Raw genomic sequence first — 14234 nt, 5'->3', positions numbered from 1 at the left:
TAATTCCTAATTAGTAATTATTCTTAAAACACAATTATTTCCTGTTAATTATTGTTCATAATTGATGTTGCTTAGTAAAATGTTTCGGTAAGAGAATAATTGAAACATTTTAGTACACTGACTGCACTCAGCTACACTGCAATTGTTTGGAACATCCTGGAGAGGATATGAAAAATCTGAGTGCATAAAACAAATGTTTTCTTTTAAAGTCATACAAAAATATATTTACATACAGTATGCACATATACCGTGTTATCCAAAACAGTTAAACATCAGGATCTTAAAATATACTCAGTGCTACCCAGAAATAATGAACTAAAAAGGGGAGGGCTTCTTAATGAGAGGAACCTAAATAAAACACTGATGATAGATTCTTTCAACAGCAATCAGTTCAACCTGTCAAAATATTTCCCAGGAGGAATATGTAACTGGAAAGCTAACACATAACTGGAAAGGTATTTGAAAACCACAGGTATTAAAGTTCTGTGGCCAAAAATGTGATCAAACATGTGCAACTATTATAATGAAATAATCTGATTTAACTGCCAGTCACAATACTGTTTCTTCAACCATGTGACCATCAGTCCGAGTACTGCACATCTGCTATGACCAGGTGTATGAATAAGGGCAGAGAAGTGGTGTGTGTGGCTGGTCCCGCTGATGTACGGGGATGAGAGATGGTGACCTGGTCTTCCCCGCAGCTAAGGGGATTCCCTTACACACAGTGGTGCAGTCACAAAGACCTTCTGCTGTAACACTGGATCTAGCACATGAAAGCAAGCACTGAGGTCAGTGCAAATGAGAGCATTACTAAAGGTGACGCACAGTACCCAAAGAAAAGGGCAAAACTGAGATGCCTTCATTCACAGCATGCGGCAGACACACAGGCACGCGCGCGCACGCACACACACACACACACACACACACACACACACACACACACACACACACACACACACACACACACACACACACACACACACACACACACACACACACACACACACACACACACACACACACACAGAGAGAGAGAGAGAGAGCGAGGCTGGTCTCCCAGAGCTTACATCATCCTCTTCTGCAGTTACAGGCCCCCCACCCACCCCCCCACTGATGGGTATACAAGCAATTCACAATACACAGAGGCGGTCACATGGCTAGGCCTCTATATTTTTTGGCAGGTACATTGCACGTCATTGTAGACCAGTAAACAGCACAGTGAGCGTTCACTGTAGGACCACTGATCACTGCTGCTCTATGTGTGTTCTAGAAGCCACTGGAACAGCGAGGCATGGCCACGCCCTCCACCCGCGGCAAGCGGCTCCTCCTCGGACAAACGCTCCTCACAGTACAGAAGGAGCGCCCGCAGAAGATCACACACCCTCCACTCTCGCTCCCGGAGCTTCTGGACAACATGCAAAAACTACAGCACAGAAAAAGCAACATGGAAACCCTGGTTAGAAGGTATGCAAATGAACAGATCAAAGATTTAGACAAAACTTGTGCCTTACTAAAGTTACCAGCTGCAGAAGATGCTGTCTACAGTAAACTCATGGGTGCCACAGACTTTTATACATTTAGAAAGTAAGCACAAACACCACTGTGAAACTGCATAAAATCTATTAAACTGTGAAATGTTACATTCCTGAGATCATTACCATTACTTAGTGCTGTGCAACTAACCAGTACAGCTTCAAATCAGAGAGAAATAGTGTTGAGAAACTTAGCTTAACTACTCAGCTTTCCAATACTCAGGCTTATGAAAGAATCAGTACACACAATCTGCGTTGATGAAAAGCAGCTTTTCTTCTCTCATGTACAAAATCAATAGGGTGTAAAATTCTAACCTGTTGCAGGTCCTGTTCTGACCGCAGGCTAAGCTGCAAGACAGGCAGATCAGTGATGGAGACCGCCATCCACTGCAGCAGTGCCCTCAGCTGGGGCTGTGGGCTCTGCCCCCACACATCTGTACTGAGCACCAGCAGAGCTCTGTCACGCGGAGCAGGGAGCCGCTCCACTCGCACGCTCCCTGCAAGAGGACAGATACAAAACACCAGAGCTCTGCATGGGACAGGCAAGACAGAAAACGGCAGCATTCCACTACTTATCTTTACTAATAAAAACAACTTAAGAGGCTTATGAGGGGACTAAGAACTTATCCATTACCACCCAAGACGTCCTTGGTCTCTGGCTCCTTCTCCTCTATGTAGTCACTGTAGATTGAGAAACATAACAGGCATGAGAGGGCAGGACAGACAGAACTACCATCAGTGACACAGGGAGAGCAGAAGCAGCATGCAGGATGACAGAAGCAGGAGACAGTAAACGTCCACACAGTGTCCAGCATGCACACTGTTCATTCCCACCTGTTCCACTGTTCATCTTCAGTATTCAATACAGCCCAAGTGTCACAGCAGTGAAGCCAAATACTAACTCCAGACTCCACTCCAGGCTCTTTTTATTCTCAGGTGAATTTATCCAAGTCCTCAAATATATTGTTAACATTTCACATTACATTTAGTAATATGGCAGTGAGTAAACAATATTTTTACTTGTTTTAAATTCACAGAGAATGTTTAGACAGTCAAAGGGTAAACGGTTAATTACAGCCCATCTCAGGAAACCCCTTTCTCACTAAGCCGCCTTCAGATATAGTTTTTCCTCTTTAGTGAAATAAAGTATTGTACGATGAGCCATTTTAACGAGACACATTCCCCAGTGGAACAGTAAGCTTATGAGAAAGCGAGGCTCCGTGCTCACCATGCAGCGCACAGCACACACACACTGCTCTTCTAGACCAGAGTCAAGGCTTCACAAAACAAAACATTTAAATGAACTCCACAACCCTTCCTACACCCACCACAAGCGCACAATTCACTGTCTTTGTTTAAGCCACACAATGAACTGCTGGACTGCTGGCATTGCCTCTAAACAGTAAAAGCAGCTACATTCACACAGACACATTTTCAGCACTGCATGATCAAAGTTCTGACATCATGCAGTAATTAAGAGAAAGCCCGCATTGACTGTACCAAGCCTCCCGCACTGGACCGACCTGTCTGATGGGGAGAAGGATAAACGCTCTTCATAAATCTCGCCCTCTAATCCCAGACTGCTCCAGCTACTGCTGTTCCCATTACTGCTGGGGATAGAGAAGAGGAGGACTCAGCACTGGACAAGCAGACACTACAATGCCATGTCACTGACTAGCTAACCATACGCACCTCTGCATTGTATTAGAGAAAATCTAAACAACTCCTTCGTTTCATCCTACCCCTCCGATTCATTTTTTGCCACATAAGGTGAAAGGAGTCTCCACATAAATACATTTTCCTTGTGGAGTGAATAAGTGATATCAATATTCTAGTTAACTTAAACAGGAACAGAACAGAGGTGGATTTTTGTAGTAGAGTTTGATCCATTACCCAGAATGAGCTCCTTAGAAACACTGCCCCAACCTCACACTGCTTACAGCCACACCTTTGCAAAATATTTTCATAACATCATACAGTTTTCTTTTTCCAAAATAATTACATGTTCAAGAATTGCTTCCACAGAGATTCTTGCATGTGCCAATAATTTCACGTAAAAATACTCACCCTTGGGGGGGGCAATAAAACACTTTAATGACTTAGTTGGTACCTTTCAAGCTGTAGCACACAAAGATTTGTGTAAAAAAAGGAAGAATGTCCATCCCCATGTCTCTACATGCTCTACAGAGTACCTGCTCGTCTAAAAGGGAGTGCTATGTCAACATAAAGGGAAATTACTGCATGTCAAATGAAGGAAAGTGGAACCAGAGGATTCCTTAACACGAGGCTTAGCGTCATAAGACAGACCAGGTTTCCCAGGACTGTAATCATGCAGGATATCAGCCAAACTATATAAATTAAAAGTCCTAAACATAGAGGACGAAAACACTGCACTTCTGACCCTCAATCATCATTTCAAATTACATGACTGATGACTGACATGTTACTATCTAACTTAAGAAGAAAAAAAACCTTTCAGCTACTCGAGCTTTTTTCAGTATCAAATGTACTCATAACTTCTCACTGATGCATTCAGTTCTTCATTAGCTCACCATGTTACTCTGCTTTGATTGGATCCATACACATGTGAACAATGCATAAGTGAGAAAACATGGGCGACAGGTTAGTAATCAAAAATCTAATTGGAAAGCTGTTGTGATGCATGCACAGCATTGTTTTAATTACCTGTCACTTAGGTGGTGGAAACTACTGCTTTCATCTGGATGGTCTTCCTCAAAGCTGAGATTAGACCAGCTGCCCAGACTGTCATCTCCAACGCTTAGACTGAGCTGCTGGCTAACTGTCGACTCTGTGACAGTGACGCTCTCCCTTCCAGGGGCACTGGGACATCAACAGTGGATTGAAGTTTAACTGTTTAGTTCAGTTTAACTAGTACTGTACACCACATTTGCTGTGGGTTGTATATCACCACCACTTGCAAGATGAACTCATTCATAAAATTCATTTCCCCTCATGTATTGCTCATTTTTCAATTCCTATTCAAGAATCCTTACATGAAGTTCCTCAGACTGGGAAATACTCATTATTTGAGTAACTGATGAGTTATAAGTTAGAAAGTTTTATTAAATTAAAAAAGTGTACTAAGCATGTCATCAAATTTCTTTTGTTACCTCAAATTGATGGTTTGGCAGATGTTGGATAATGCAGACGTCATAATCTCTGTGGTGAGACTTTCGGCAAAGCTTGCACCATCGTGACCAATCCCACTGTCTGCATTTAGACTGGTGCTGCTCATCTCTTTCTTGGCTTTTTCAATTGCAACCGACACCATTTCTTCAGCAAAAACAGCCCTCTTATCCAAATCTATGTGAATTTTGGGAATTTCGAGACCAACTATTCCTTCAGTATCTGGCCTCATCCTTTTCTGCAGTCCCTGGTAAGCAAAATGAACATTTCTGCTGCAAATCAGGCAATCTCTGGTTTGACAGTATCGGCAAGCTTTATATGCCTCAGTCAGCTTCTCGGTGAAAGAGCTGCGCTCCAGAGTCCTGCTCTCTTCAGCAGTCTGACAGCTTGCAGGTCCCAAAGTCATTTCCAAAGTGTCATCAACAATCTTCTTGGCATAATGTTCAACAACTTGCATAACTTTGTTGGTGTAATTTCCATCATCCAAGCTCCCAGTGCTGTGGTACTGCCTGTTCTTCTCAGTGTATGGCAACAGAGAACACGAAAAGGCAGTTTTGATTAAATTTTCAGCCATGTCTTCAACATTTGACTTCCTGTACAGACATGAGTCAGTAAGTGATTTTGGAAGCCTAACCGACGACATCCTTAGTCTTTTTGTGACATCACACGTAATATTGTAGGCCAGTGATTCTGCAAAATTCATAAGTTCCAAGTATTTATTCCTACTCATGACTTCCCCGTCTTGACAAACACATAGCATAGATTCACTTGAGGAACTGTGGGTAAGGTTTGCTTGGGTGAGACCGGCCAGGTCAGACTCTGATGGCTGAACCCTACAGGTATTATGGCTCCTGTCGTGGTGTAAACGTCGAGATGAGTGAAGCCTTAAAGGTGACATCTGCTTTATCTTCTGGGCAGCATGTGCTAGGCCTGATTTGATAGACCTGTACGCCAACCGACTAGCGTACTGATCCAAGATAAGTTCCCGACTTCCCGCTTCTGTCTGCAACACCTTGATAACACACCCTGTGTATTCATCAGCAATGCTTCTATACCTCGGGGACTCGGAAGGTGTTTCACTTGAAGTGCCTTTTTGAAAAACTGGATTAAGGAAGTTATTTGGCAAGCGACAGTCTTTTTGGTCACCATCCAGGCATTTCTCTGATTTAACGGATCCCCTTTTGCTTGTTTTGTGACGACAATGGCTGGAACTCACCATCCTCTTTACATCACTGATGACCTCCCCAGCGATTTCACCAGCGTACGTCCACAAGGAATTCAAAGTCTGTTGTGAGAACTGTGCACTGTGTAAAGCAATGCTGCCTTTGGCTTCATCATCTGCCTTCCTCACACCATCACCAAAGTTTATAGTGTCCATCTCCGTTGCCATTGAAACAATATGGCATGCTAAACGCTCTGCATAGCGTAGAGCTCCTCTCTCCATCACTTTGTTTCCTGCAGTGGGACTTTGCTCTGCATAATGGGCTGCAGTGTTCAGGCGGTCTTCCTTGTCATGGTCTTCGTAGTCATTATTGACAGCCTCCTCAGAGAGGGACCGCATAAGTTTCAGCATGAACTCTGCTTTGTCAGATTCGGAGGTCTCTGGTTTAAAACAGGAGGTGGGATAATGTGGGGTGGGTGGGGGTGTTGCAGGGGAGAACTCTTTTGCAAGCTTACTTTTGAGCTTTTTTGAGAACTGTTTAATCTGTTTCTCACTGGACACATCTGATGGTTGCTGTGGGGTTGATGGTGGTGTGCCAGGAATTCCACTAGATTTTGTTCCAGAGTTGCAGGTAAGAGTCTCCTCTGTGACAACTTTTCTACCCCCACGGACACTTATTTCAAAACTTGGCACTTCCAAAGTATCTTTTATGATGGCAAAGTGGACGTCTGAGGTGACCTTGCTTGCTGGACGTATATTTCTTGAGATTGACAGACAACTTGCATAATCTGTGTTCTTTGATCCTAATGTCCAGTGTGGCTGAGAACACAGGGCTGATGAATCCATCACACCTTCTTTAGGAACATATATCTTTGGAGATGTACAGAAGTCATAAGGTGCTGAACTTTGACATGCAACATCCTGTGATTTGGTCATACCAGTGCCTGAAGTGGCCATTTGACTGCCTATAGTTTTACTTAAGAAATCAGCACAATTTTCCACTTTTTTACTCATTTTGCTTGTGGTCATGACATCAAATGCCTCACCCACTATACTGTCAACCATAGCACCAGAGAAGCTCTGAAAACATTTTTCAACTGGAGGTTTCCCAGAAGCAGTTCCAGGGGATGAATTACCAAAGTTACCACAGGCCTTGCGAATTTTGTAAACACCTGGCACTGATTCAAATGATATTGCAGGAGAAGCGTCTGAAGTGGATGTCACTGCTTTTCCTTGAAAACAAATGCTTCTTTTCGGGCTAGTCTGGCATGTGTGACTAACGCTGGACTTATACTGACAGCTTTCCTCTGGGTTTTGCAGACAAGATATAGCTTTGCCAGCTGTAGGGACTGGAACACAACTCGCCATTCCAGACACACAGTACAAAGCTTTCTTCACCGTGCACCCATCTTCTTGCTTGGTGCCTGTCTGTACAAATGATGGCAATTCCTGGAAACTGGCCTGGGCATTGCAGAGTTTTGTGGTCTGGGATGCGTCATCTGCACTGACGTAGCAAATGTTGTCCAGTGACACACTTATAGCTGCCTGTGTTGTGAAAGTCACATCAGCTTGAGATAGCTCTATAAAGGCCTCCTGGATGACTGACTCTGAAAGGTCTGAAGCATAAGAGCAGACCACTTCCTCTTCTTGTTCAAAAGTCCAGTCCTTAGGGGTGAGGGGTGTAGAAGGGTGTGAAAACTGGCAAACCTCCATAATCCCCTCAAATACTAATTCCTCAGCTAGATCAGCTGCAAATCTGGTAACAGTGTTGTTGTAAATCTGCTTTTTCACAAATAGAAACTCTTTCAGAGCTCCAGATACAGCTTCGCCAACAAGGAAACTGGCCAATCCATTGATGGCACGTTCTTTTAACACAGAGGCATGGCGCATTCCTATCTCTTGGAAGGCCATCTGAAACACAGAAGACGTCAGCCTAGCAGCTAAATGGCAAAGTGTCGTAGTGCAGGAGGACACCCCTTTCTGTAAATCTCTTAAGGCACTCCCAATGCTCATTTCAACCAAGTCTGTGGCAAATTTTTGAATCCCATCCTTCAGAGACTGTGACTGTGATTTGGCAATGGTGACTGTCTCCTGAATATCTGATAGTTTCATAAGATGTCCATTAGTGTTTTTAAATTCTTTATGACACACACAACTCAAGTTCTTATTAATGTTAATATCAACCGGAGAAGAGTACCCACACACAGTTCCGAGGATTTCTTTTGAGAGATTGTTTGCAAAATCAGAATAAGTCTTATATAGTGAACAGAGATCCCGCGGTTTGCGCAGTTCTGAATCATCTGCATCTACTTTCCAAAAACACTCCAAGGAGCCTCCTTCTCCCAGGGCACTAAAAGCTGATGAGTGAACTGGGCTAAAAAGTGCCCCAGTCTCCTCGCAGGATGTCCACACTGGTCTTGGAGAATCCGGGCTGTTGGAGTGTCTGCAGCATGGTGATCCTGGTTTAAGTGGAGTGGGTTTCTTGACATTGGCAGGAAGAGACCTGTGTGAACCTTCAAACTTGTGAGGGTTCATTGCTCTAGTTGGGCCACTTTTTGAAGCATGTTTACTAACGGAGTTCTCTGACTGCTTCTTCTGAGCAAGCAGCACGTGTTCTTTTGGCAACTTGATGACGGCATCAAAAGTTTGATCCAGATCATCAAACTGATCAAAACTATCAAAAAACTCACTAAGCTCTGAGTCAGAGTCTTCTACCCCCTCTTTAAGAACGGGGATCTTGGGAATGTCAAGCTTTGCCTTTAGACTCTTCTGATAACCAACTTCGTCCAAAAAAATTATGGGGCTTGGACTAGAGCAATCAGATTCATCCGATTCGGTCAGAGATGTAGAACAAACACATCCTTTTGGTGGGCTCCTCCATGGGGCCACTGGCCCTCTGCACTGGCCCTCTACATCTCCAGACCATGATGTCACCTTCTGAACTGCTCCTGACTCAACAACAGTAGACTTTTCCTTACTCTTGGACTTCTTAGAGATGGAACTAAAGATAACGCGAGAGCCCGAAAAATCTTTAAAATGTGGAGGGAGAGTTTGGGAGGCCACATCTCTCTGGTTCCGCTTACTAAATGAAACTGCAAAAAGGGAAAAGTTCCCATTAGAATAGGATTACTAAATTCAAATAACTGTTAAATCAAACATCATTGACCTGCAAGACTAATGGGTTATTACATTGGTAATCACCTGGCTCCTCTTCTTCAAGATGTTCAAAAGCAGTGACAAAATCCTCCTCAATAGAAGAGACAGACTGGTTAGTGTCGTCATCCTCGGCCTGGCATGCCTCCGATACGCACCTCTGCAGAGAATGCACCTCCAGAGCATATCGGATACCTGTTGTGTAGCGTGTAAGCAGCCCTAGCATACTACCAATTTGTAGCGAGCTGCTATGTCTGAGTATGCACAGGGCTCTGGATACACCAGCCTGCGTTTGGGAAAGAAAGCTTTTAGGGGCATTTTACCATTTGTTCTAAATACGTTGATGATACACATTCAATAACAACATTGCATTATTTTGCCAGAAAAACAACACATATCTCTTGTTTTTTTGCCTGTCGTCACAATGACTTTTCTTTACATGTCAAACATGCGAGAAAGTTTGGACAATCTGATTTTTGCCTTGTCCATTTAATAAATGCTACTTCTGTCTTGCAACAACTCAAGTTGTGTGTGTCTCTCACGCTCATTCACACTTAAACACAGCTTAAAAACTCCACATAGTATCAGTAAAGTACTCAATGAGTGAGAACCTCCACTATCAAACATGGCCATTCACATTTCAGATATTGTACAAGTTAAACACCTGTATCTGAGAAATACCATCTTTCCTCTCAAAATGTTGTTTGGGATCTTTGAGGAGCAACACTTCTTCATCCTTGAGAGTACGTACATGTAACGAACCAAGCAACTCTGCTAACTCAGTGGAGAGACAGGTCAGGCCCTGGGAATTACAGTAAAAAGACAACATTTATGGTAAATATTGGTCAGTGATATATTAATCCAGAATGCTCAAAACATTGCTTTAAAACATTTCAACAGCATATATTATATAAGAGAAAGTGAAACAAGAGTGCTGTTATAAAGACATCTGAAGAAAGGGCAGTGTTCACAATACTGTTACTTGTTCAATTTCCAAGCCAAGACAAAAACATACAAATAAAGTTTCAGCACACAAAGTGCATGCAAAACAAAGCTTGACTGCGAAATCTTCTATGCCTGTTGTAAATTACAGTCTAAAAGAGTATTACACATTTACAAGAAATATAAAATAATACTTACCTGTAGTGTGAAATCCTCCCTGTCAGCACAGCTAGGTAAGCATACAAAATGTATCTGAAAAGAAGAAGGTGTTGTACAAATCATTATTATTCAGGTCATATGGTGAAGCTTTGAAAATTATTACAGGGTATAAATACCAAAGAACGTACTAGGAAAGTAACATCATTGTACCCAAATACTACTTTAGTACTAATTGTGTGGTTAGAATTATTAATAGGTGCAATGTAGTTCACATTTGGCATGCATGTCCGTGACAAAAAGTGAGTTCTTACTAATGCAATGAGATGACCTATTTTATTGCTAAGCAACTTCTGCTGAAACTCAGAATAACTGATCTTATTTTAAGATAAAAACAGACTACACATTGTCAGGATCATTGATGTATTCTGCAAATACATGCACTAAAGTTCAATCACATTCATGGGTTGATTCATCCATACATATAAAACGTTTGGTGTTGTGCTGACATACGGGAAGCTCACCTCTGGCACGCACAACGATTCTCTGTCATGTAGCTCAGACACCACATTACTAAGCTCCTTCCTGTTTTTGAGAAGGTTCCTCAGGGACAAAGCTGAGTTCTCATGGACAGTCTAGGCACAGACATGCAAGACCAATTACAGTTGTTAGTTCATCTCTTCAGAACGCGATTATAACGTAGTGTAGGCTACAGGTCAGTATATCTTGGTACGGCAGAGCTAAACAATCACAGTGGAAAATTAAAAACTGTAATTCAACACCTTGTATTTCCTTGTGAATGTACAATCGTCTTTACTCTTCAATGATGAGATTACAGAAGAAAACCCAAACAACAGACACAAAACCTTTCAGCACTGCAGGTCATCACAGCATGGTCTTTCTGGGTATAATGCACAAGATTTAAATACACCAAAAAATAATTCTTCACAGTTATTTGCACTGGTATGTTATGCAAATCAGCTCTATTTTCTTATTATTTTCATGGTACCCAAGGAAATGAGGTTCTGTGAGATAAGGTTAATACCGAAAGCCCCATTTGTGCCAGACTTTGATCTTTATTTGGATTTATTCAAGATACCTCTTTCTTGATTGTGGCACGGTACTTGAGTGGAACACCTTTGACTCTGGCACAAGCGTCCATGGCAACACAGAGGAGGGCAGGGCTGGGGTCTGGGGGATAGCCTCTCCTTGAAGTGATGAAAGCACAAATAAAGATGGTGGCAAAAAAGATTAGATCAATCACAAAGCAGTTTAATTTTATCAACTTATTCATCTCGTCACGGAAAAGCACATTCTAGATAACGAAAACAAAGCTTATGTCTTGTGTTAACAAGTTGCCTGGTGGGTTTTTCAAATCAGAAGTACCACAACATAAAAAACTGATATCATATTATGGAGCCAAAATACACTTTCAAGCGAAGTCAGATTATGAAAAAAAAACAGCTTCTATACCAGACAACCAACCACAGTCCCACAAACAATGGTTACATCCACACTATCCATATACTGATATATCGACATGCATCTCAACAGACCCCTGATCTTCCCCGATTTGAAAGCTAAAAGCTTCCAGTGGATTTAAGCTACTTTTTACCTCAATTTCTTATAATAACGATGGTAGCTGTCAAGATCCTGGAAAACAGCACAGTATTCAATAAAACTGAATATGAGGCCAAACCTGAAGTGGTTTCATTTAGACTGTGAATATATGAGAACCATCATGCAAACTACTGGTTTTAAAGAAGTTTAAATGTGATGTAACTATATCTAGGCCTGCAGGCAGTGAACATATTAGGGCTGATTGCAGGGCTGATTACTGCCCTTATTCTCATACCACAAATTAGCCAGTAGGACTGATGGTAGATTGTAACTATGCACTGCAAGAGTGAAACCAGTGCAGCAGAAGGACAAAAGGGCCTTATCTTAAATCAACAGTCTACAATACAAATGCAAGCCAACTAAGAGGTCACATTTCATAGGTTTTATAATATACAATCACATTATAGTTGCAACAACACAACAGAACTAAATGTCCAAGCTCGTTACATGTGTTTTAAAGATAATGGATGCGTGGTTTCAGAAAAGAAAAAACAAAACAAGACAGCAGAAGCATGCACACAAAAAAAGATAAGGAGAAAGATTTACTTTGCAATTGAAAGTACATTAGGAACACACTCCTGCACATAGAGCATTAGTAGGACGACTGGGTGGTCAACCCCCTGTCCTGTCAGGTGGTACCCCAGATTGTGCAGTACTGGGTGACCCTACAGGTGCTACACGAGCCTCACACATCAGCACAGCTACACAGCAGAGAAACACGGACATGGATCAGTCGGAGAGCCAGACTGCACAAACGCGTCTTGCATGGTTTCTTTGGCGTTTGGTGGTAAATGACCCTCCACATACACCGCAGTATGTAGGCAGCACACACACAGTACACACAAACACACACACACACAAACACACACACACACACACACACACACACACACACACAGTAGGGTAGGTGACAGGTATGCGGACACACACACACATACACACACACACACACACACACGGGTATCTGACCGCTATGTGGACACACACGGGTATCTGACCGCTATGTGGACACACACACACGGGTATCTTGACAGGTATGTGGACACACACACACGGGTATCTGTCCGGTTTGTGGACACACACACACACACAGGTAACTGACAGGTATGTGGACATACACATGGGTATCTGATGGGTATGTGGACACACACACACACCACGGGTATCTGATGGGTATGTGGACACACACACACACCACGGGTATCTGACCGATATGTGGACACACACACACACGGGTATCTGACCGATATGTGGACACACACACACACGGGTATCTGACCGATATGTGGACACACACACACACGGGTATCTGACCGATATGTGGGCACACACATACAAACACACACGGGTATCTGACCGATATGTGGGCACACACATACAAACACACACGGGTATCTGACCGATATGTGGGCACACACATACAAACACACACGGGTATCTGACCGGTATGTGGACACACACACACACACACACACACACACACACACACACACACACACACACACACACTCCCCAAAGTGACGCACAGCAGCTAGCAAAACAGGCTTGGCCTTTACAACTAGCTGACAGTCCTGTACATGTGCCACATGTTGTGGAAGATTGAGCATCATTTTAAGAGAGAGAGAGATGAAAGAGAGACCTGCATATTTGTTTATGCTAATCAGCCACATTCCAGTCAGACCAGCTGGGCCTCGCTCTGGCAGGCGGCGCACAGTGCTAGCGGTTAGCCATCCCTCACTCTAGCCCAAACCCTTCATCATACACACCGCTCCTCTGCCAACTAACATCCGTCGCAGATAACTAAAGCAGGAACAGGTGTCCTAAGGCGTCATAACGCGGCTAATGAACGCGCTCCGCTAACGCAAGGTTAGTAAAGCTAGCTGGCTACGTGGGTTAGCATCGAGCTAATGCAGAGTTAACGTTCAACTGAGCTAGCGAGCTTCCTCATAGTTCAGTAATCCTGCGTCGATAACGACGTTTGAATGCCATTCGTCGTCAGTGCGCATTAACCGCTGCCATCATGAAGATCTGCCTTAAACGCCTCACCTGTCGCTGACAGACCCGCGCAGGTTTAGCCGCTCCAACCGCTCAGCAAAACAAGCCCCAGAGGCCAGAGTAGTCAAACCCGAACAGTGGCTGTGAAGAGAGGAGCGCAGAGCCACACAGGCCAGAGTTGTCAAACCCCAACAGAGTCAATGATCGCCAGGCAGCGATCACTGCGATGTGATATTCTGGTTATTTCCTGTCGCACACAGGCCTCTGTTCATCTTCAATAACAGGGTATATACGTGGACAACGTATATTTGCACGGCTTTATATCCTCTAGCTGGCAAAAAAATGAGAATCACAATCTTGTTCGGGTTTGCGCAGTAGTTAAAAATCGGAAAGTCGTATACGGTCACCAGACTGCTGCAGAGGTTACTAGCCAAAACGGGGTTCAGCATCCGCCAAAAAGCACGAAAAACCGCATAAAAACAGCGGATGTTCAGAATTTGAACAATATTAAACCAATTAATCTACTA

At 43.2% G+C, this 14234-nt stretch overlaps 1 protein-coding gene across 4 annotated transcripts; it reads right to left on the bottom strand.

The window, feature by feature from the left end:
• Positions 1-1097: 1097 nt before the first annotated feature.
• On the bottom strand, positions 1098-14050 carry akap11 (A kinase (PRKA) anchor protein 11). Of its 4 annotated transcripts, none has more exons than XM_027009550.2 (12): positions 13759-14050; positions 11192-11300; positions 10617-10727; positions 10135-10188; positions 9659-9796; positions 9031-9280; positions 4664-8933; positions 4218-4373; positions 3056-3139; positions 2167-2213; positions 1848-2029; positions 1098-1423 (listed from the first exon to the last, which is right to left on the bottom strand). In XM_027009550.2, the coding sequence occupies exons 2-12, from the start codon at positions 11252-11254 to the stop codon at positions 1256-1258; spliced, it is 5523 nt and encodes a 1840-aa protein (XP_026865351.2). In that variant the 5' UTR covers positions 11255-11300; positions 13759-14050; the 3' UTR covers positions 1098-1255. The 4 variants fall into 4 exon arrangements, with proteins under 4 accessions (XP_026865351.2, XP_026865350.2, XP_026865352.2 ...); XM_027009549.2 differs by having other exon boundaries at positions 3056-3142; positions 13759-14049; XM_027009551.2 differs by having other exon boundaries at positions 3056-3142; positions 9043-9280; positions 13759-14049.
• Positions 14051-14234: the final 184 nt, after the last annotated feature.

Source organism: Electrophorus electricus, chromosome 2, assembly GCF_013358815.1.
Source record: "Electrophorus electricus isolate fEleEle1 chromosome 2, fEleEle1.pri, whole genome shotgun sequence".
NCBI lineage: Eukaryota > Metazoa > Chordata > Actinopteri > Gymnotiformes > Gymnotidae > Electrophorus > Electrophorus electricus.
This window is presented reverse-complemented; position numbering and strand designations above follow the sequence as displayed.

Excerpts from the sequence above, each read along its gene's own strand:
- akap11 (XM_027009549.2), bottom strand. The coding sequence starts at position 11,254 with ATGGACGCTTGTGCCAGAGTCAAAGGTGTTCCACTCAAGTACCGTGCC. Across the intron at positions 10,728-11,191 it reads GTGCCACAATCAAGAAAGAG|ACTGTCCATGAGAACTCAGC; the intron begins GTATCTTGAATA and ends GTCTGTGCCTAG. Across the intron at positions 10,189-10,616 it reads AATCGTTGTGCGTGCCAGAG|ATACATTTTGTATGCTTACC; the intron begins GTGAGCTTCCCG and ends TCTTCTTTTCAG.